General features: G+C 40.0%; 1 protein-coding gene across 2 annotated transcripts in view; it reads left to right on the top strand.

Annotated features, from left to right (window-relative positions):
• The window catches only part of PHIP (PHIP subunit of CUL4-Ring ligase complex), a 161,594-nt gene extending 139,751 nt beyond the window's left edge, over nucleotides 1-21,843 (top strand). For both annotated transcript variants that reach the window (XM_090035265.1, XM_090035273.1), the window contains exons 35-40: nucleotides 32-181; nucleotides 2,229-2,381; nucleotides 5,092-5,255; nucleotides 5,726-6,003; nucleotides 6,569-6,730; nucleotides 15,366-21,843. In XM_090035265.1, coding sequence (XP_089891391.1) covers nucleotides 32-181; nucleotides 2,229-2,381; nucleotides 5,092-5,255; nucleotides 5,726-6,003; nucleotides 6,569-6,730; nucleotides 15,366-16,009 — 1,551 coding nt within the window. In that variant the 3' untranslated portion in view covers nucleotides 16,010-21,843. The remainder of the gene's footprint in view (nucleotides 1-31; nucleotides 182-2,228; nucleotides 2,382-5,091; nucleotides 5,256-5,725; nucleotides 6,004-6,568; nucleotides 6,731-15,365) is intronic.
• Nucleotides 21,844-22,878: the final 1,035 nt, after the last annotated feature.

Below are 22,878 nucleotides of genomic sequence, written 5' to 3'. Positions count from 1 at the left end.
TTGTGTAAACAAATCAGTATGGTCATTTCAGGATCATCAGCCCAAACGGAGGCTGCGCAATAGAGCTCAGTCTTATGACATTCAGGCATGGAAGAGACAATGCCAGGAGTTGCTGAATCTCATTTTTCAGTGCGAAGATTCTGAACCTTTTCGCCAACCAGTGGATCTCCTTGAATATCCAGTGAGTATTTTAATATGGGGAAAAAAGCTGGTCAGTGTTTGTATATTTTGATTGATTTGGAAGAGAGGGGGCTCCTTTGGAGTTTCATATTTTTTTCAACAGTATTCATCAAGATTGTCTAAATACTTTAATTGTCTAATAATAGTTCAGAACCTGTGCTCGTTTGAACTGAGTGATATAAACTGATGCTCGGTAACAGATCAGTACTTGATTTTGTTTGTAATTATATCTAGATTAGATTAAAACCAAAAATTAATTAGTATTTTTATACATCATTGCTCTGATTACAGGCCTGTTTGGTTATTACAGTTAAGGTAGCTGTATACTTTCCATTGACACCCTATTTCTAGTTGTTTATAAGTTGGATGTCCTTGCTTTTAGGAGCTAGAATTTTCCAGATCAGGTGTCTGTTTTAGGATGAAATACTTCTGAAAGTGCTGAGGGGGGAAAAAACATTCAGAAATTTCTAGGAACAAGTTTTGGAAAAAGTTTTAGCGCTTCTATATCATAAAGCAGGAACTAGCCAGGTGGATTCTTTTAGCATTCCATGTGCTTTTTCCTGTCTTTATGAAATGCCATCCAAATTTGTCCAAGTTTATATGTTCTAAAACCACAGCTTGCATACTTTCAGTAGACATTTTAGAGCCTGGCAGCAATATTCAATGAAGATACCATCTACAATGAACGTGCTCTGCTTAGAGCTGTGAGTATGTTTCATCTCATCATTTCAAAGGACTGGTTTTCAACCCTCTTGGATGTGAGCCAGACCTTTGTAACTTTTATGAATTGACCAGCACCCCATTTCAAAAATTAACTTATTTATTACAGTGCTTACTTGCTAAAAGAAGGGCTGGGAAGGAGCAGCAGCAGCTGGCAGGGAAGAGCCTGTGCTGCAGTATGTTGGAGGGAGATTGAGGTGCAACAGAAGGGAAGAATCTGCATTATCCTGCTCATCTCCTCTCTCCCAGCAGCACCCTTTAAAGCCTATTAGCACTCCAGGGTGCTGTGTCACTCTGGTTGAGAATCAGTGTTTCAAGGGTAGTGAGGGGAAGAGCAGGACTTTCTATATATTTGTTCCTCTGCCATTCTTGGAGTTACTGTATCTTGGACACTGGAACAAAGAGCCAGGGAGATGGCCTCTTGTGCTATGACTGCTTCCAGTGCTGGAGTTAAATACAGAGGTGTGAAGGAGAAATCAGGTGGCTTTACGTCAGTGTATTTGGGAAAAGTGGCAAGTCTGGAAGAGACGAGCACTGAGTTGGAGGATGTGGAGGGAGAGGTGCTGAAGGGTCTATAATGGCTAGATTGTATGTTCCTCCAGACCCTAGAATTGGACCTGTTACTCCTGACTGCCATATTTTCCCTGTCAGCACATAACTATAACATCTGTTAGCATCATGTTTCATTCCATTCCAATAGGGGCTACACAGAGGACAGGTTGCTACTACTCTCATGGCACAATTGATTTCAAATGGTAGAGTTCTTTGTTGTGGATTAAAAGGACCTTACTCTTCTGCTGATCTGTGAGAGCAATGTGGGGAAGACAAAATATTTTTAGTCTGTTGTATGCTGTGCTGGCATCATCTTCTATATGATGCTAAGCTATTACTATATAACTTTATTTTGGAATTTTAGGCCTGTTACTCTCTTTTTTTTTTTTTAAGTTGCTGTTTTAAACTTAGCTGTTGAGCTGTTGAAGGGGGGAACTACCTTTTATCTCTTCAGACTGAAATTTTATTAAAAATACAGAATTTCTACTGAAGTAGTTTATTTATCAAATGGGTCTGAGTTTGTATTGGATAACTTTAAAATGCTCAGGTTCTTAGTTTAACTCTGCCAGTTGTAGCCTGTCTCATGACTTGGAAAAAGCAGTATTTCTATAGAATAGTTATGGGAAGCTGTTTTCATGGTCTTCTATCCAAACTTGAGAGAGAATTTTGATAAACCGTTTATAAGTGACAGGTAATCATGTCTTGATTGGTGAGAAGTATTTGGACAAATAAAATTAACTTCAATTACATGCTGATTTGCCAATTCTTTTTAATAGGATTATAGAGACATTATTGACACACCAATGGATTTTGCTACAGTTAGAGAAACTCTGGAGGCTGGCAATTATGAGTCACCAATGGAATTATGTAAAGATGTGAGACTTATTTTCAGCAACTCCAAAGCTTACACGCCAAGCAAAAGATCAAGGGTATGGATTTATAGTTCACGCCATTTAAAAAAAATTCTTTCTTTAATAAAGAATATGTAAACTTTAGACAAAAACAGAGCAGAATTTATTTTTGTTTAAGATTAAAGACCAAAACAACATTGGGCTATTTGGAAATATCAGTAGTTTAAATGCCTTGTTTGCTCTTCCCACATGAATTTTGTTTCTAATGACAAAACAAATTCCTTATGAATAAAAGGAGACCTTTTTATTAAGAGTGGGCCACCCCTTGTGAACAGGCCATCACTATGAGTAGCTGATCCCCAGTGGTTATTCCAACCATATGTGACCCATGCAAAGAGCTGCTGTCTCGCCCTCCTGTTGTAGCCTATGTTCACCATCACCACCAGAAACCGTAGTTAGCAAGGATTTGAAACAGCTAATTTGATAGTGATGGTAAGCACAGGTGGTAGCCTGGAGGAGTTGGGGGAGAATGGTGAGAGAGAAGGCCCTTTGCATGGAGCAGGGACAGCTGGAGCCTAGAGTATCAGCCAGGATCAGTCAACCAGTAGTAGAATGTGGGTTGGATTGGGTAGAAGAGGATCAGCCAGACATTCTTAAGACACAGGCCTGATCCAGCCTACAAACTGTTTTGAAGTTCTCTTCTGCAACTTTCTTGGATTTTAAATTGATACTTCTGAGATGTAGTTTAAACAGATAATTTTTTGACAACAGAGTCCAAAAGTGTTGAAGGAGTGATTGGACAGATGGTAACAATAAATATTTTATGCAAAGTATAACTGTTTATGAGAGGATAATACTTGATTCTCAAACTCCTCACTCTTAGAGTTCCATAAATCAGAATATTAAAATGGCTAGATTACAAAGGGATAATATCCTGTGATGTTTACTGGTTTGCACTGAGATTGAGGAGACTCTTAATTGTCCTTGCAAATCCTGTTATTTTTTTCATCTGCCAATTTATTTTTAAACTGTTGGCCCCACGTTATTAGCTTTTTTGTTAATTTCCTTCAGTTCTTGGGATTCTTTTCTGGTTTAAAGAGTCCTATGGAAGTAATTGCTGCACATAAATGTATTACTGTTCCAGGGATAGGCTTTTCTTCTGGTACTAGAACACAAGTGTAAACAACCAGGCTGGTATGCTGTGTGTGGCTACTGATGCAAATGGTGAATGCTCCATCAAGTTTTTACTTTGACTCTTGTCCCAGCATGTAGGCAACAAGGTTCTTAGGAGAGCCTCAGTTAAAAGATCTGAGGTCAGCATGATTGGTCTAGTTCAGTCAATATTGGGCAATCTGTTCAGCATTTGGAATAATTTAGAAATTGTTCTCTGCCCTTGCCAACACCAGGTGTTGGGACTTTTTAGACTTTGGGACTGGGATTCCTTTGTTCTCTTCTCCTCTGCTTCAGGTCTTCTCGGATTGGAGAGGGTACATGGTTGATGTTATCATGGCTTGAGCATGGGCTCACCAATTACACTACTTAAATGGTTTCCAAAACAAGATATTTATTTTACCAGTCATATTAATTCGTATCTTCTAAAGGCATTTAAATTCATGCTGAAACCAATACCTGTTTACTATTTGAACCTCTAATTAAAATGTAGGTTTCTAGCTTCAGTGATTTCTGAAGCTATCAGCAAAAAATATTCTAGGTTTTTTAGAGAGCTCAATGGACTCTCCACACACACAGTGTATATACACTGAAGTAGAAATGGTCTTCGGTCTGGTTCTAGACATTCATTGGTGTTGGTGTCAGTATTCCTCATTTTGGCTTGCTTGTTCTCTCTGAAAATGGGGTGATAACTACTACTGTCTACCTCCCATGAGATCAGACTTAAGCTTTTTTCCCATTTAGATGGCACTTGCTTATGAGTGTTTAAAAAAAAAAAAGTGTTAAAGTGATTTAGATACTATCACATTTATTGCTTTTGTATCTTGGTGCCAGACTACCAGATCCCTTAAATGCAGTGGCTCCACTGTTACACTCCAATCACTTGTCATCTTTCAAGGGGGATTTTACCTCCTATTATATTACTTTAGCCAGTCCATTTGTCATTTTGTTTTTTTCTTGGAACTGGTGCATCTGTAATCCAATTAATTGGATAAGAGAGAAACTCATGCACGCCCATTCAGCTGAGGGCAAAGCTTAAAAAAAACTGAGGTTTACAGGTACACGGATAGTTGTCATCCATTTAAGTAGCTAACCTTTATGTCTTCTTTTGGGATGAGTTGCTACTCCTGGTTGATGCCCATAGATGGGGATATATATATATGCAACTTAATCCAGAAAACTGGATTTTCAGAGTGTTCCCTTGTAGGTTCCCATTTTCACTCTTCCTTTGTTTCTTCAGAGACTGTTGTGGAAAGGCAATCAGGAACTGAGGGAATAGGAGCTGTGCTTATCTTCTAAACTTTTCCTTTTTTCCACTGTATTTGTCTTCACAGGATTATGGCCCACTTTTTCTATGAACTGCTTTGATGGTTCCAAAGCTAAACTCCCAAGAGTGCAGATTTATGGGCTCCTCCTGTAAATTTCCTTTCATTTATTTCATTGAGAAGCTAAAACATTTCTATATTAAAGTGGTATGGTTTTCTGTATAGATATAGCTCTAGGTAGGTAATTAGGAAAACAGTGCTTCTGGAAAAAATATAAACCTTAAAAAACAAACAAACAAAAACCCCTTCTTTGTCTTGTTCACTTATACCCTGCATTGGCTTTTTTTTAATAGATTTACAGCATGAGTTTGCGCCTTTCTGCTTTCTTTGAGGAACATATAAGTTCTATTTTATCAGATTATAAATCTGCTGTGCGTTTTCATAAAAGAAGTTCATTAAAGAAACGGAGGAAAAAAAGAAGCAGAAGCAGCTCGGTGTCCAGTAGCGTTGCATCAAGGTACATTCATTGCTGTGTGCTATGAAATGCTCTGTTTGAAATATAGTAGTAGAACTTGGTATGGTATTTTTTTTAATACTCCTTTACTATTCCCTATATTGCAGAATGATATATTTGACATGCAAGTTCCTATGATGTGGAAGATTTTTAAACTTTAACTAAAGCTAGTGTAAGTGCTTAAAATTCAAATAACTGCTAAATATGTACAGTAAACCAGCATTATTAGGATAGTGACGGCATCATGTTTCGTCATAACTACAGCATTTACAGTGATCCTTCACTAAAGATTCACTTTTCAGAGGTTCACAACTACATGAAATTCTACTGTAAATGTAATATATTTAACATATTTCATACAGAAACAACTTTTGGCTTCCACAGTCTTAGACACTGCCTAGCATATTGTTTCTTTTATTCCTTTAAAAGATTAACTCTAATTTCCAGGCTATAAATCTCACTTTTATTCACAGCCCTGAAAGGAAGAGAAGGTTTATAAAACCTCAGTTGAAGACAGAGGCCTTGGCTGCTCCTTCATCTTCGGTACCTGCACGTTCAACAACACTGAGACACATTGCTGCTCAGATGAACGGAAAAGCAGCTGAAACGTCTTCTCTAGTGCGGACTAGAAGCAATAGGGGGGTGCTAGATACTCCTATTACAGAACAACCATCCACTTCTTCAGGAGGAAAGCCTTTAACTACAAAGCCTTTAATTACAAAACCCAATTCTGCAGTGTCAGGGAAATCAGGTAGGTGTTGTAAAGGCGTTCATAATATTTGCAAGCTTATAAATTTAATGGTTCCTTGCTTCTTAGATATTTATGTTCTTGATTTAAGAATGGGCCCCATTTACTCAAGTTAGTAGATCTCAGAGGGAGCCTGAATGGCTCACAGGATTGGTAAGAGAACATGGAAACTTTTCTCTGGATTACTAGTTCAAATACAGTTTAGGTCAGTATTGACTGAAAGTTACTGCATTGTCTGTTTTACTTCGGGTGCTCAACCCAAGCCTACAGGCCAAATCCAGCCCCCAGTGCTGGGTCATGGAGTCCACAAGTATGTGGGAAACCCTACAGGCCATGGCCTTTCATGCTAGATCAGGCATGCCAGGCTAGTGTCAGACCTGATGCTGGCATATGGGGCTGGGTGGAGGTGACGCAGGGTTCTTATCGTGATGTAGGGCTCCATGCTATTCATGCAGCCCACAGGTCCAGAACATTAAGCACTACTGGTTTAGCCAGATTAGATCGATTTATATAAATGCTATAAACTAAAATCGGTGCCATTTTGCTTACAAAGGGTTTGTCTTTTTAGTACTGGAAAATTCTGCCAAACATTCCAGGAGTCAAAATGTTCTGTCAAACGCTAGCCAATCTGGTTACAGTCACAACACTAGAAATAACTCCTCAAGAGAAAATCTGGAGAAAGATAAACAAGTCAAGCGAAAAGTGAAATCTTCCACTGTTAATCAGGAAGGTAAGGTATTTTTAAAAGAGTATTTGGTTATATTTCAGAAAGTGGTGATTTTAATTCCATTGTAGCTAGTTGAGTATACCATGACTGTTTTTAATAATTGCTATTATGCCTTATAAGAAGGTTAGCTACATGACTTAATTATGCCATTAATATCCTTTGATTTCATAGTTAATTTTTCTGGATTCTAAATACACCTCCCAACAACATAGTATTTATGTTGTAATTACTCTGTCATAAAATCAAATTTCTGTTTATATAAAGTTAATTCTAATTACAAGTATGTGTTAGTATGACTACAGTATAATTCTTGTATACGGAAAAACTGTAATCTTACATTTTAAACTAAGCAATGTCAAATGTCTTAACATACGAACATCAAGAGGGGAGCAAGCCTGTAATAATCACTTCTCAAGGAAAACATTTTGGTTTTATTTTTTGGCTTAATTTTATTTAAGGTAGTTTTATGTTCCCTAATGAAATGGTAATGTGTGTAGTATATTTCATTCGTATTCAAGGGTTCCTGAGACAGTGTTACGAACTGCAGACTACAGGAAATATTGTTGTTTCACACCATTTAATCTGTTGTGAGGGAATACGTGTTTTTTTTCTTCCTGAGTATTTCTTCAGTCAAATAAAAATGGTGTACTGCCACCTTAATATCAAGCTTCTGGCATTAGGAAGGGTAGGAAAGAAGAAATAATTTTACCCCAACTCTTTTGGAAAATGTATTTTTTTTCCCATGTTGGAGTGACTAGTTTCAGAGGGTTTGCTGCTTGCTTAATTTCATGGGGCTGTGTCGCAGCGCATGCGGGTGCCCTGTGCCTAAAAGCAGAAATGGTAGGAGAGACCCCTAGTGGTGAGAAGGGGGAGGCTCAACTGCCAGTCACCAGGGCAGCACAGGTGCTGGTTACCAGGGAAACCAAGGGGGTCAGCTGACAGGAAGGGGCAGGTCTTGGCCCCTTCTTAACCCCAAGCATAAGGCCAGGTGAGCAGTTCCCCTACAGTGGCCAAGCAGGGGGAAACTCGGTGAGCACGCAGGGAAAGGGGGAAGTTAGACTGCAGGAGCATCCCCTGGTTGCGGCGGAGTTGAAATATTTTTCCGGTAGGGACAGAACGTGGATTTTTGACCGGGTGGTTTAGTTTGTTATAGCCCAGGGGTTTTGTGTTTACTATTTTACCGGAGGACTGGGTGAGGCTATTAGGGGTGGAGGTGGCCTCATAGGGATGCCACAGTAGCGTGGGGTTTTCTGGTGCCAGAGAGGGTGCAGCATTGTTTTGGGGGCACATTGGCCCCAGCCTGGGAGCCCCAGAGCGGGGGGGGGGGGTGCAGTGAGAAGCCTTGGAGCGAGGGGGCGGCAGGGAGGAGCCCCGGAGTGAGAGGGGGCAGAGAGGGGCCCCAGAAATAAAGAAGAGGGCCAAGGCATAGGGCAAACCATGTCAAGTATCATCTGCGAGGCTTGGGCTGCGGTGTAGGGGAGGAAAAGGAGCCGCAGGTAGCGCCCCCTGACACAGGGTGTATAAAGTGGGCAGCCTTCTGCTAATTGCATCACTCAGTCAATTAAGATCAAGGCATGGCAGGAAAGTAAGCAGGTGATTAGCCCAAGACAGGAAGGTAGAGCCACCAACAGAAGGGCTCTAGCACGCCAGACCTGTTACAGGCCCATTGGCACCTAATTACTTTTCTTCTTCTGAGTCTTCTTTGATACCAAGACTTCTGTAATTGTTGTAATACTTTGGATTTCAAAATCTGCTTTGCCTCTGGGGTATGTGTTCCTCGGAGGGGCAAAGAACCTTTTGTTTGATGGAACCTAGTGCCCCAGACAAATACATTATTTGTAAATCTTCCAAAAAGCTAGTCGCAAAAAAGTGTAGCAACCCTCAAAAATAAATTTATTGAAGAAATCCAATGAGTGCAACAGTCTTTGAAGTTCCTCTTCTTCCTTTGCTCTGATGCCAGTCCCTGTTGTTGAACTGGTTAATAGAGAAGCTGCCTTGGGACTTAAGGTACCTTCAGGCATTGAGACCAGATCCTGTTCCACTGATTAGATATGTAAGTGGATTTCAACAAGTAAATGTAATCCTGTTCCACCCTGCTTAAGTGCGTAAAATGTTAAAGTATCTGCTTTTGTAACTCCATCATGTTATCCTTAAAAGTAAGCCATGAAAAGCAGAAAGCAGGAGTACACGTCAGCTTTTTGTATTAACTATTTTTTGGGGAACATGAGCTGAGTGGAATAAGATCATGCTTCTTAAGCCTCTAATAAATTGGAAGAGGATCTTGTCCCTTGACAAACACTCAAAAGATCTTGTCTTCATGGTGTTGCCTTTGCCATCTAGCCATACCATGAACCCTCACAGTATTCTCTTCTAATCAGTAACCCCAGGGTCCAAGATAGCAAGAAGAACAGATATTTTCGGCACTGTTCAGCATCAGCCAAGAAGTCTAGAGCTACTTATCTGATTTCTCAAAACTCCTCAACTAAACTTGAGTCTTCAGTATTTTCTTTCTTGTCTCTCTTGGCTCTGGTACCATGCTGTCAGTCTTTGGCAATTGATACTTCCACTGCAGTGTTTATCGTTGGTATGGTCAGTTTGGGGATCTTTGGTACCACCATTAAAAAAATAAATAAAACCAGCAACTTTAATATACATCTGCTTCATTACCGATACACTCAATAAAGAGTTTGTTGCCCCACTTAAATTCTCTTCGACAGTTTATTTCTTATCACCAATGTCTGGATTTTAAGCCTTCCCAGCGTTATAGGGCCAGGAAGGAATTTACCCTATGGTCAGATTGGTACAGACTGTGGGGGGTTTTGCCTTCTTCTGTAGCAGAGGGTGTGGCCCTTTACCAAGGATCTCTTGAGCATATATTGACAACATTTCACAGAAGCAGGATGTTGGCTGTCATTACTCTGCTTTCTGTGTGAGGTTTGGTTATTTGGTCTGTATTACATCATGGGTGATGGTAGTCTCATGTAGAGTTTAGATTATGGTTGTATAGGATGTTTTGGATAGGGATGATTCTGCCTCAGACGGGAGGTTGGACTAGATGATCTCCAGAGGTACCTTCCAGTCCTACTTCTTTATGATGTGATTCTGTGATTTTTCTAACACTGGAATTCAGGATAATGATTATGAAACAAAGTGAAGATGAATCCATGTTTGAGCTTAATCCCTTTTGCAGAGGAAAGAATTGCAAAATCAGTTTAATAACTAACCAGGCACTGTGACTGACATGCTTGCAGAAGTTTCTCTACTGTAGGGGTGGACAAAATATGGCCTGCAGGCCCCCCCCCGGTGGCAGAAGCCCCAGTACAGGCTTCTGGCCTGGGACCATGTGGCTCCTCTGGCATGGGAACCTCAGGTGGGGGTGGGGAGCAGGGGAGGACTGCGGACAGGGAAGGAGCTGGTGCTGAGCTTGGGGGAAAAGCAGCTGCACCCATGGCCTGGGCTCGCTGCTGTAGCCACTTGCAGCCTGTGCGGGGCTGTCCTGAGCAGGCACAGGCAGCCTCACGTGGGCTGTGAGCGGCTGTAGCGTGAGGTGCCAGGCACAAGGCAGGTAAGGAGCCACTTTTCCCCTGCACTCGGCACCAGCTTATAACCTGCCCCCACTGCCAGCCTGGGCCCCGCACCAGCTTTGGGCTTGCCTGTTGGGGCTGTGCCATGGCGATAGCAGCTGCTCAGTGCAGAGAAAATCAGCCTCTGACTTGCCTCACTGGGCAGTGTTTCCTGCTGCCCACCTGGAGCTCCTGCACCGGGCTGCACAGAGGCAGCAGTGGCAAACACTGTACAGTGTGGCAAGCTGGGGGGTGGGCACTGCTTTCCTCTATGCTGAGCAGCTGCTGCAGTGCAACCCCGAGCTGGCGCCAAGCCTAGGCTGGCAGCGGGGCCAGGTTACAAGTTGGTTCTGAGTGCTGGGGGGAAAGCAGCCCCTTGCCTGCCCTGTGGCCAGTGCCCCATGCTGCAGCCGCTCTCAGCCCGCATGGGGCTGCTGTGCCTGCTTTTCCCCGTGCTCAGCACCGGCTCCTTCCTTGCCAGGAAGCAGGGGGTTGGGGCTGCATGCTGCCCCCTGCCTGTACCGGGGGCAAGGAGCACTGGGAGCGAGGTGGGTACAGGAGTCAGTGGGAGTGTGGGGCCTGCACCACTGTCCCAAGTTCAGCATGGGCGGGACCCAGAGCAGGGCAGCAGGAGTACAGGGTCCTGGCCAGTAGGGGCCCTATAGAGCTGGGCCAGCTCCCTCCTCTCCCTGCTGGTGCAGCTCAGCCCAGCCCCACAGACCCCAGCCAGCCTGTGCTGAGCTCTGAGCCCCACTGGCATTGGTCCCAAGACATTAGGATATTGGTCCCAAGACAGTGACTAGGGGCCAGGGCACCTGTCAAGAGGTAGGGCTACGCATGTGGCCCTCAACAACTTGCCAGAACTGGGTAAGCGGCTCTACGCCCAAAATAATTGCCTGCCTCTTCTCTGCAGATGCTAAAATTTTTGTCATATAGTACAGGCTGTCATAAGACCCAGCAAAGTCATAAGACCCAGCAAAGTGTTGTTCTATCCAGTTCGCTGCCCAGTAACTCTCATGGCAGATGCATCTAAGTAAGTCTGGAGTGTACATCTAGACAACCTCCAAATGAAAAATTTTGGTCAAGGAAGAGATGTTTTATGAATGTCTTGGAGCAGTTGGTTCAGAGTGAAGCATTACTGCCTTTTTAGCAAGGTACCACCATACAGATACTGATAAACAATACTATAGCATTAAATTACATTACGTTATATAAGCAAGCATGTTTCATAGGTTTCATAGATTTTCATAGACATTTGTGCTGGAAGGGACCCTGGAGGATCATTGAGTCCAGCCCTCTGCCCCAGGGGCAGGAAGTCAGCAGGGATCATAGGATCCCAGCAAGATAAGCAGCCAAATGTGTCTTGAAGGCGATCAGAGTGGGTGCTTGAACTGCCTCTGGCGGCGGTCTGTTCCAAAACATGGGGGCTCAGACAGTGAAGAAGTTCTTTGTTATGTCTAGCCTGAATCGGTCACAGCGGAGTTTGTGACTCTTTGATTTTGTCATCCCTTGGGGGGCTCTGGTGAACAGTCATTTCCCCAGATTTTGATGAGCACCCCTGATAAATTTATAGGTGGCCACCAGATCACCCCTGACCCTGCGCTTTTCCAGACTGAAGAGTCCCATGGCTCTCAGCCTCTCATCGTAAGGTCTGTTTTCCTGACTCTGATCATGCGTGTGGCTCTCCTCTGACCTCTCAAGCTTCTCCACATCCTTTTTGAATTGCAGAGCCCAAAACGACGCAGTACTCCAGCTGTGGCCTCACCAAGGCCGAGTACAACGGGAGAATGATGTCCCGGGATTTACTTGAGAAGCATCTATAGATGCAAGCCAGTGTTTTGCTCCCTTTACTAGCTACAGCATCACACTGAAGGGTCGTATTCATCTTGTGGTCAATCATGACCCCCAAGTCCCTTTCATTTGTAGTGCTAACCAGCATAGCACTGCCGAGCCTATAAGGATGCTTTTTCCTCTCAAGCTTTTTCCTCTCAAGGTGGAGAACCTTGCATTTTTAGGTGTTGAACACTATCAGGTTCTCATCTACCCATTTCCTGAGCCTGTCAAGATCTGCCTGGATCACCCTCCTGTCCTCAGGTGTGGATGCTTTACTCCAGAGTTTGGTGTCGTCAGAAAACTTGGCCAGTCCGCTTCTGACACCAATGTCCACATCACTGATGAAGATGTTAAATAGTATAGGCCCTAGGACAGAGCCTTGAGGAGCCCCACTGGTCACAGCGTACCAAGACGATTGGCTCTCATCAACCACCAACCTCTGGGTCCTACCACAGAGCCAGTTCCCTAGCCAGTGGGTCATGGTGAGGTCGAGGCCACAGTTAGCCAGTTTAGCCAAGAGGTGATCGTGGGATACTAGATCAAAGGCTTTTTAAAGTCAAGGTATACAATGTCAATCTCTTCCCCCTTGTCCAGATAAGTCACCTGGTCATAAAAGGAAATGAGATTGGTCAAGCAAGACCTACCTGCAACAAACCCATGCTGGGTATCCCTCAGGATATTGCCTTCAGCTAGTCTGTTAAGGATGGCCTCTTTGATAATCTTTTCCAGGACCTTCCCCAGGATAGAGGTCAGGCTGCTGGGCCTATAGTTTGCCAGATCTACTTTCCTCCCTTTCTTGAAGATAGGCACAACATTGGCCCTCTTCCAGTCATCGGCACTTCACCAGAGCACCAAGAGCTCCCAAAGATCCGTGCCGGGGCTGAGCTATGATGCTTGCCAGCTTCCTGAGTACCCTTTGGTGTATCCCATCAGGGCCGGCTGACTTGAAGGTATCCAGCCTGTCATGGTGTTCCTTCATGAGGTCAGCTTCAATGGAAAGCAAGGAATCTCCCTCACCTGGGCCTCCCTGACCCATCGTGGGCAAGGCCATCCCATGGGACTGGTGAAAAACTGATGCATACCCACTTAGCAAGTTTGCTTTTTCCTGGGCGTCAGTTGTCAGTTGCCCCATCTGGTTTAGCAGGGGTCCAGTGTTGCCCTTGCTTTTCCTCTGGCTCCCCACATAGCTAAAAAAGGACTTTTTATTTTCCTTGATATTTGTAGCTAGCTGGAGTTCCATCACACCCTTGACTTTCCTGATTAGCTCTCTGCAGGTCCGGACCAGAGCAGAGTATTTCTCCTTGGTGGCGGTTCCAGCCCTCCATCCTTTGTAGGTCTTCCTTTTAAGACATAGAAGGTCCGCCAGTTCCCTGGAGAGCCAAGGGGGCAGCTGTGCCCTTTTGCTGCCTTTCCTCCGAGACGGGATGGACTTTGTTTGCGCATCCAGGATTGCTCCCGTGAGGAGCAACTACTCATCCTGAACTCCTGGCACAATGCCCAAACACCCTAATTTGCCACAGGTAAAGCAGGGAAAAAGTGCCCTATCAACTTCCTGGCATTGCAAGGACAGGAAGTAGTTAAAATACACTTGAGAAATCTAGTGAAGAAGACTGTTCCCCCTGTTACAGAACAGCCCCCACAGTCCATGCCAATCGGACTGTGAAGTAAAATTCTTCGCTCATATCAAATGTGGTGATCAGTTAGACTCTGAGCAGAATAGCAAATTGTGTAGCCAGGAACCTCTGGGCTTAAATTCCAGCTGGAGCATTGGCAGACCCAATCAAAATCCTCAGCCTTGGTTGTAGCTAACACCCAAGGTAGCTAACACTACCTTAACACCTGTAACAACAGGAGGAGAAAAACTTCTTTCTAGCCCCATGTGACCACCAGCAAAGCCAGAAGCATTCTACATAGCAACCTCTGGTGACCACATACACAGCTCCACACATTTCACACACTGATTGCAGAGCCAGAACTCCCTGTTCTATCATACTCTTTCCTCCTTAAATTTGCCCCCTCTTCAGTTATGTTTTATAAGTAAGCTGATTAAAGAGCTCTGTGCAATTCTTCTGATAAGCGTGGTCCTCTTCAATTTCCACCTATCCTGGGCTGCAGAGCTCTTCTCATGGTCTCCAAGTGATGGGGTTGGGGGGGGGGGGGTCTCCTGGGCTTTCAGTTATTTCTCTTCACAGCCTGTTCCAGGTATTGCTGCTGTTGGATCATCTCTGACCCATTCTTATCTAGCCTTACTGGCTGTCTGGAACCTGAGGCTGCCCCATGATGGATCCTCTCACACAGTTGAATGTTGGATCTTGTTATGGGTCAGCCCTGATGTGCTACATTTTAAGGCGCAAACAAGCCACAAAGATGTTATAAATTATATATGGAATATCCTTGTGCCTCATTTGCTATATTATCACATCATAAATTGGTTTTAATGTGGCATGGTTATAATATAGGGCATGATTAGCACCTTAATCATGTCATATAACTAGGGATCTACTTGATTCATGCCTAAACAAAGGAATTTTCTTGGCTTAATTGCAATAGAAAGCTGATTGCATGGGCATTTTCCAACAGCCCCACCCCTCACCACTAATTGGTGGAGAGGTCCTGGCGGGGAGGAGGGATGAGGGGGCAGCTGGCTGCTGGGCTGCTGGCTGCCCTTCATGTGGCTCTGCCCCTTGCTGCTGATTAGCAGAGGCACGGGGAGGGGGGAGAAAGGAGGAGGGTGGTCACGATCTTGACTGCTGGCTGCCCTTCATGCCATCCTGCCAGGTGGGGTTTTCCCCTGCCGGGCAGACTGCAAAGCAGTAAAGACTGCTGGTTTTCACTGAGTCATCAACATTTTGTTTTAATTTTTTTCTTTTTAAGTTGGTTTTGCAGAATGTGGATTTTGTGGTTTCCCCAAAGTCACGACTTAAATAGGGCCCTACCTGTAAGTAATGTTTGACAGGGTCCTTACTTTCCCTCTAGAAGTTCGCCATATAACCCAGTTTGAGAAACACACCACTAAAGTACTGAATTCCACAGCATTTTAAGCTTTTTTTTGTACCCTACCACTGGGTTTTGGTTACATGCTTAGGCCTTAACATATTATGGCACTTATCTTTTGTCCTCTTGAGAATGATTGATTGTAAAAATAGGGAATAGAATAGTCTGATTAGGAACTATTGTGCAGATGAAGAATGTACATGCAAGCCTGTTACTTAAATATTGTTTACATTGTCATTCCTTTACAGCAAACCTCAAAAATAATGCTTTGGCATCAGGAAGCATTCAGGTAAATGGACACGGAGGTCAGCCTTCAAAACCTCCAGTTAAGAGAGGTCCTGGACGGAAACCGAAAGCAGAGACTAATACCAGTAGCTGTGAAGTGGTGCACAAGAAAAGAGGCAGGAAACCAAAAAAGCTACAAATTGTTGACCAGAAGAATGCAGAGCAGAATACAATCCAGACCACAAGAGACGCAACAGAAGAAGCATCAGCTTCTAATGCGTGCAATTCTCTTTCGGAAAATAATGTGAAGGAAGACTTGTTACAAAAAAAAGGCCGTGGGGGTAGAAAGCCAAAAAGAAAGATGAAGTTGCATCAACCAGACTCAGATCTTTTAGTTCCTGTAAATGTTAAGATGCAGACAAGAAGCAGGAGGAAAAAGACAGATGAGCCTGTAGAGGAAGAACGGTCTGAGGAACTTAAAGATTCTGAACCCCACATGAGAACTAGAAACCAGGGTAGGAGGACAGCCTTTTATAACGAAGATGACTCTGAGGAAGAGCAACGGCAGCTATTGTTTGAAGACACCTCTTTAACTTTTGGAACATCTAGCAGAGGCAGAGTCCGAAAGTTGACTGAAAAAGCAAAGGCCAACTTGATTGGTTGGTAATTTTTACCAGACCCTTTACTTTAGAGTGCTGTAAAGCAGGTACAGTTAAGGAACGAGCAGAACAAAGACTTCTGCTTCCCTGCTGCTATTATGGAATAGAAGAATATGTTCTGATATGAAAAAAATTAGCAAAAAAATAAACTGAAAGAACACTTCTTTGAAAGAAATATATATTTTAAACTTTTGCTATTTATTGCCCTCCAAATAATAGGTTATGCATTTCAACAGTCATTTTGTTCATAGCTAAGAATAATTGAAGATCTATAAATAAGCAATTTCTGACTGACTTGCAGAAATGAGTTGCTGTAATCTTGAGCACTGCATAATATCTCTGTGTAATTTAAAAAAGTGATAAAAATTTTAATGCCACAAACTGATAACAGAATTCTATTTTTGACCAAGCAAGGTACATTTTTATTGATTGTAGAGGTCATGTCTCCCAGGAAGGCAGATGTTGATAAAGAGTGGCAGTAAATTAAGATTTATATTTCAATTAAAGACAACTGCAAAAATACCAAACTTTGCTAATCTGAAAATGCTTAATTTCAGTAGTGATGGAACATTCAGCTGCAAAAGAAGCATAGTGTGGGCTGTTGTTTATCCAAGTTCTGCCAAACAGAGAGAAAATGTATCACAATATATATATATATATATATCCACATTGGAAAAAGTTTGACTAATATGTCTAATTTTTCAGACCTTGATTCTTGTATCAATCACTAAATCTCTGTTTATTGTGCCAAAGACTGAAAATCAGTGCAGTGGGAAGCCTTTTCTCTCTCTCTCTCTTTCTTTCTTTCTCTCTCTCTCTCTCTCTCTTTCGCTCTCTCTCTTTTTTTGTGTCAGTACCGCATACAATTTTCAGTTATAAGGACTGTGTATTGTTCTAAATAGCAAGTTGTTCTAAATTGTTCTGAGATGTATCCTTTTTTGGTACTTATACTAGAAAACAATAATGCACTGGTAGGGTTCTTTGACAGAGATGTTTTAGACAAAATTTATAATTGGTTAAAGGATTCCAAGAAATTACAGGAAAACTATGGGATTATGATGCTTACTTTCTGATCCAGATTGTTATTTCTACAACTTTAGACATGTTTAATAGGCTAAAAATGACTTGCAAAGAAGTGTGTGCATGTGTTTGTGTATGGTTATATACACAAACACATGTATAGACAATATTACCCAGGTATAAATTCTTTTTTTCAGGATTTTTTAGATAGCACGAGAATTAAAAAAAATTTTAAACTCATACTTTATAGTTTAATTTTAAGGAAAAAGATTGGTTATTTTCAATTATTAAAGGTTAAAAAGGCCAAATCACTTTTTATGCAATCATGTTTTATACAGTGGTCTCATTGCACATTGTGTTTTTTCTGCACTTTTTACGGTATACTTATCAAGCTGACATAAGTCAATATACACCCTAAAGAAAAATTCCATTTAATGATTGTGCCTTGTATTCTATTATTTCTTGCATCCTTAGTAAAATTAAGTTGTCTATTGTAAATGATAACTATATGACTTAGGGGAATGTATTACTATATGTACTGCTATGGAAAAGAAAAGCAGTTATTTATTTGTTTATGGTACATTTAGTTATTTTATACCTTATAAACAAACTTTAATACCATTTTCTATTGCTTAAAAAGTATTGTCCAGTTTTAAAAGAAGTATAAAAGTTAGTAATATTTTCTGAGATCTGGTATGGTACAAAAATGCAACCAAAATTTTCAGATGACACATTATTTTGGAATTTTGGGGTAGTGTGAAAGAATTTATGTTGTCTGGATTTGGAAAAGAATAAAAGTTGGGGTTTTTTTGTTTTTGGTTTTTTTTTTAAGTATAAAATTAGAACCCAATCCTGAAAAACCTTACTTCTACAAGAATTCTTCATTTTTAAGCCAAGTCTAATGATTTTTAATGCAACTGCCGAAGGAAGGGTTTGCAGAATTAGGACCTTTTGTTTGCACAGATTACCTTTACTTATTCTGGGCCAAATCCTGTGCTCTTTATTTTGTGTTACAAAAAGTCATCTTAAGAAATGTCTAAGCAAGCAGATTTATATTTGGCACCAAGAAGAGAACGTACTTATCATCTATTTACCTGTAATGAATAAAAAATTGGTAACCTATATATTTGGCATTCTTAGAATAGGTTTATATAATTATCTGCATTACACATCTTTATATGAAATTAAGCAAACTATTTTCCAGATTCTGACAGTTTGACGTTGATTCTGAAGTTAGGGAACAGGGTTTTAGTTTGATATTCATTCATATGTATATTTATTTTTTCTAACAGATTTTTTTTTCTTTTCAGTTAAAATGCAGTAGTTAAATATATGATATGGTGGAAAAACTATGGTTGTATAGTTAAAAAGGCAGTTTTTACAGTTTGTAACATTCTTTTTAGTTTTTTGAAATGTAACAGTTAATGTTAAGCAGCTCACTGCTGATGAAGGCAATCAGTTTCAACTGTGTAATTTCCTGATGTTATCTGCATTGTAATATAAAAATTAGAGTATATCTAAAATTCAGCTTCTGTATTTACTCCATTTGTAATAATAATCTAAGGGGCATGTTTATGTAGATATTTATACACAGAAAATACCTGTATGTAAATTTTGGAGAATGGAATAACAAGCATTCCTATGACTTGTGGAGAAACTATACATCTTAAAAAGGGTAAGAATAGAAGGCCTTATCTGCAGAACATAGATATTGTTCCCCTTCCACAAATACTTGTGACCTTAGCCTATATTTTTTTTAAAAGTTCGCATCTAGAAACATTGACTTTCTTCTTTTAAAATAAAATTAGTGCTTTGAATCCGTTTTTTTATAAGAGCAACACTAAAATGTATTAGAAGTAATAACAGATTTATTTAAAAATATATTTTTATAATTTAGTTTCTCTAGGTTGCAAAAGTTTTATTTATGGAACATCAGCATCTTACTGTTTGTCCTTTTAGTTTGGAAGAATGTATTATTTGAAATATTTGCATAATACTGTATCAACACAGAAAAAGAGCTTTTGATAACAGTCTTAAGATTTTAAATTTGAGCAATAAATTGTAGTTCAGCCTTTTGAAAGAATTAAAAATATGAAGTTACATGCATGTTCTGAATAATGCCATCTCAAGTACATAACATATAATCCAAAACTGGGATATTGAAATTATAGCTGGTGTTTGTTTCACATGCATTGTAAATATTGTTACATAGATGTTTTATTCATATACAATCAAACTATAAGCTTACAAACCTGCCAGCAATGAACATCGCTTCATCCATTCATTCAAATACATTGATATTTGACTTTTGATATGGGAATATTCAGTTGTTTTCTGTGCTTGTGGCCATTAAAGTCAATATTTACTCCACTGTGGGTAGGTATCTAATATCAGTGCATTCTCTACAGAGGAGAAAACTGCTGTTTCCCAGATAACATTATATTCTAAATGTTTACTTTAATGGCAATCATTGTACCTATACCAACATACTGAGCAAATGTGTACCCAGTCTCTTTTCCACTGCTACTGTGTTATCCAGGAATTGAACTTAAGGAACTTCACCAATATTGTGTCAATATTGACCTAAGGTTCTTTGTGCTTTAACCAGTGACCATAACTTGACAGAAAATGTCTTCCTCCTGTGATTAGACTGCTTTGATATATATTTGCATACATATATTTGTACAGATCGTTCGGTTTGTACATGTGTGATCAGTTTGTTGTTAGAGTTGTAAGATTGAGTTGGTTGAGTTTTAGTATTACAATGAATTAATATAAGTGAAAACATTCATTTGGTAAAGAACTCTTATGCAGCATGCAGGATGTATTAGAGCTATACAAATAACAAAAAGTGTAGCAGACAGCTTATGCACTGTATTGCTGTACATGTATGTTTCTAGTACCAACTCACTTCCTGTTTCTGAGGCTTTTGCCATCTACAAAACTATTACATAAGCTAAAACAGTACATTCATTTAGTAGGCTTGCTGCAGTTATATTTAAATCTCTTGCTCACATTTACTTTAAGCATTGATACAGTAAACACTTGGGTACTTGCTTAAGGCTAAGCATGTGTTAAACTGTTTGCTGAATCACACTTAATGGAATAGAATCCTTAGGATTCGGATATGGTAGATAGCCTTAGCCCATCCTTATTAAATGTGTGAGCTCATTTTAAGCATGAATCTAGCTAATATAGTTCAACATATTACTGTTCAAACAATATAGGACTGTATCCTAGTCAGACCATGTTTAAAACTGTTTCAGCTGAGTGTTCAAAAGAGGTTTAAGTACAGTACTCTAACACTGGTGAAAGCCCAGAAAGAGGCCGTCCAACCTCATCTGGAAACAACAAAAGCTCATTTTCTCTGTTACTTTTTACTACCTAATGAGGCAAAAACAGTGTGTAAAATTATTTTATAAAATATTTTTGTCTACTTTCCCTAAAGTTCTTCTAAATAAACAGTTTCCAAGGGGACCTAAATATCAACAGATAAAAGGGCTGTTAGTTTTCTGCTGTAAATTATTGTATATAAGTGTGTTTTGTTTCTATGCAGAAGAAATAGCATGTTAAATTTCATATACTTTGGCCAAGTCTGAAATTATTTCTAACATGACAAGCCTGGTATTGACACTTTATATAATTTCAGATCTTTTAAAATAAGGAACACAGATCTGGTGACACTGTGTTTGGGAAGGAAAATCAGGTAGCTCTTAAACTGAAGTTAACTTCTAGGCTCTTGTGTTTATGCTAATTTTAGTATAGGGGCCATTTTTGCTGTTTAATCTTGCACTGTATTTAAGGGGAAAACACTCCAGTCCAGGAAGGTTAGATTTTCTTGAAAAGGATACCAGATGAGAAGGATAAGCTTTTGTTTTGAAGGCAACACAGCATCAAGGTACCCCAGAGAGAATGTATCTTGCAATAAAATCAAGGTAAATAAACACAACTTCCAGGAGCTAGCTTTGATTGATTGTTTGGAAGAAATTGTCCTCTGTGGGCCTTGAGGGTAGTAATGGCAAGAGTAGATCTTTGGAACTCCTTTTAATGCAGATAAATACATCAGGAAATTCACTTAATATGGTGTAAACAGTACAGTGTAGGGTAGTATTATACTATGAATTTCTGTCCTTAAGGCAAAGAATTAGCTCATACAAATTGGGAGTAGAAAAGAATGTTAAATTTCAGCACCTACTTTGTACACGTGCATATAAGGCATACACACATAATTTTGAACTTAAAATTGTGCATGTTAATTTACAGAAATAATGATGAGACGGATTGCAAAGTTACATTTTTGGACCATATTAGAACTGCAAAACAATGACAGGCAACTTGTTAAAGATCTTGAGTGAATTATTTAAATCCTGTCATGTAATGTTTAGACATGTAGAATGTAGCTGAACTTTAAGGAAGTGATCTAGAAGGGTTAATTTTTGAAACTGACACATTTTCAGATTAAAATAATGCTTATTTTGTACAGAATGATGTAAAACACAAAAATCTGTTGTATGTAATGAGAAACAAACAGTTTGAAAACTATAATTCTTTAGCTTTATCAAGGCTTTTTTTTCTTCCAGAAATCTGGATTATCATGTTATAACCTGCGGTATCTCACCAGGATAACAGTGCCCTTTCTTTTTGTACATATTGATTGGGAATTTCTTTACTGTTACGTGGACACTTTCTATGTTAGTTTTGATGCATAATACTTTGAATCCTTTTATACAAACTAGAATGTATGTGTAAGAATTACTGTCACTGCAATGTAGTAACTACAAACTTATTTTTAAATAAATAGAAAACATGTTTTTCTAATCTCCCTACAGTGTGATTTATTATTATTTTTTTGGTTCTACCTTATGGTCTGACACCTGTATCAATGGGGAAATTGCATTGAATCTGTTAGTTTCAGGAAAGTCTAAAATCAACTTTATTTGACTTTGTGGATGTTTTTTCCCAAGAGGATGCTATTCAAAGTGCTATTATCAGTTGATCGTGCAGCATTTTATCCCTGAAGTGATTAAATTGTACCATCTTTCATGGCCAGTAAAATCTTGTGAATCCAGCTGACAGCAAAGACACTGATGTTTGTTGATACTGTGGTCATCCTGCTACCAGCTTCATTAGGTCACTCCTATGAAGACTGAGAAGTTCTGTAGTTTAAAGGTTCTGGGAAGGTGCTCCCAGGGTCACATTTGTATTCCAAAGAATAGTCATACTAGTCCCATCTGTTTTTAGCAGGACTATATCCAAGAGCCTTGGAAACCTCAGCTTATCAAGAATTATAGTTTTTGGAAAAGTTCCTGATGACTAAAAAGATGCATCAAGATAGATGCCTCCACATCCCTGTGTGTAGAGAAGTGGTTTTTGTGATTTTGTTTGGTGCAAAAAGAGGTTACAAAAAAGAATAGAGACAACAGTTTGAAAATCTAATTCTTTTATTCCTTGAATTGTATTATCTGCATATTTATCTTTTATGGTTGTAAAAAATGTTTGTTTATATTTCAAACACAGCATCCTGTGGATTATTTTTTCCCTCTTGTTCACTGCTTTTCTTTTCCTTTGATTCATCCTTTATAGGAAGCTATATCCTTTTTTTTTCTCTCTGCATTTACTCACCTGAAATAGCAGATAAACTACTGAATTACCAACCCTCATAGCCACAATAAAACCAAATTTCATTGTTAAACTATGTTGTGAAGGTGAAATTTTCTTCCTTCCTTGATTTTACATTGATAATTTTGTCATACTAAAAATTTCTAAGATGTTACTGCATCCTGTGGCTGCAGAGAGATTCATAGCAAGTTCTATTGCAAGAGTGTCTTTTTTTTTTTTTTAAATGCTTATATTTCAG

The sequence above is a fragment of the Crocodylus siamensis genome, chromosome 1 (genome assembly GCF_052110815.1).
Source record: "Crocodylus siamensis isolate JL-2025a chromosome 1, ASM5211081v1, whole genome shotgun sequence".
NCBI classification, from domain to species: Eukaryota; Metazoa; Chordata; order Crocodylia; family Crocodylidae; genus Crocodylus; species Crocodylus siamensis.
The sequence above is the reverse complement of the archived record's forward strand: the minus strand, read 5'-3'. Positions and strand labels throughout refer to the sequence as shown.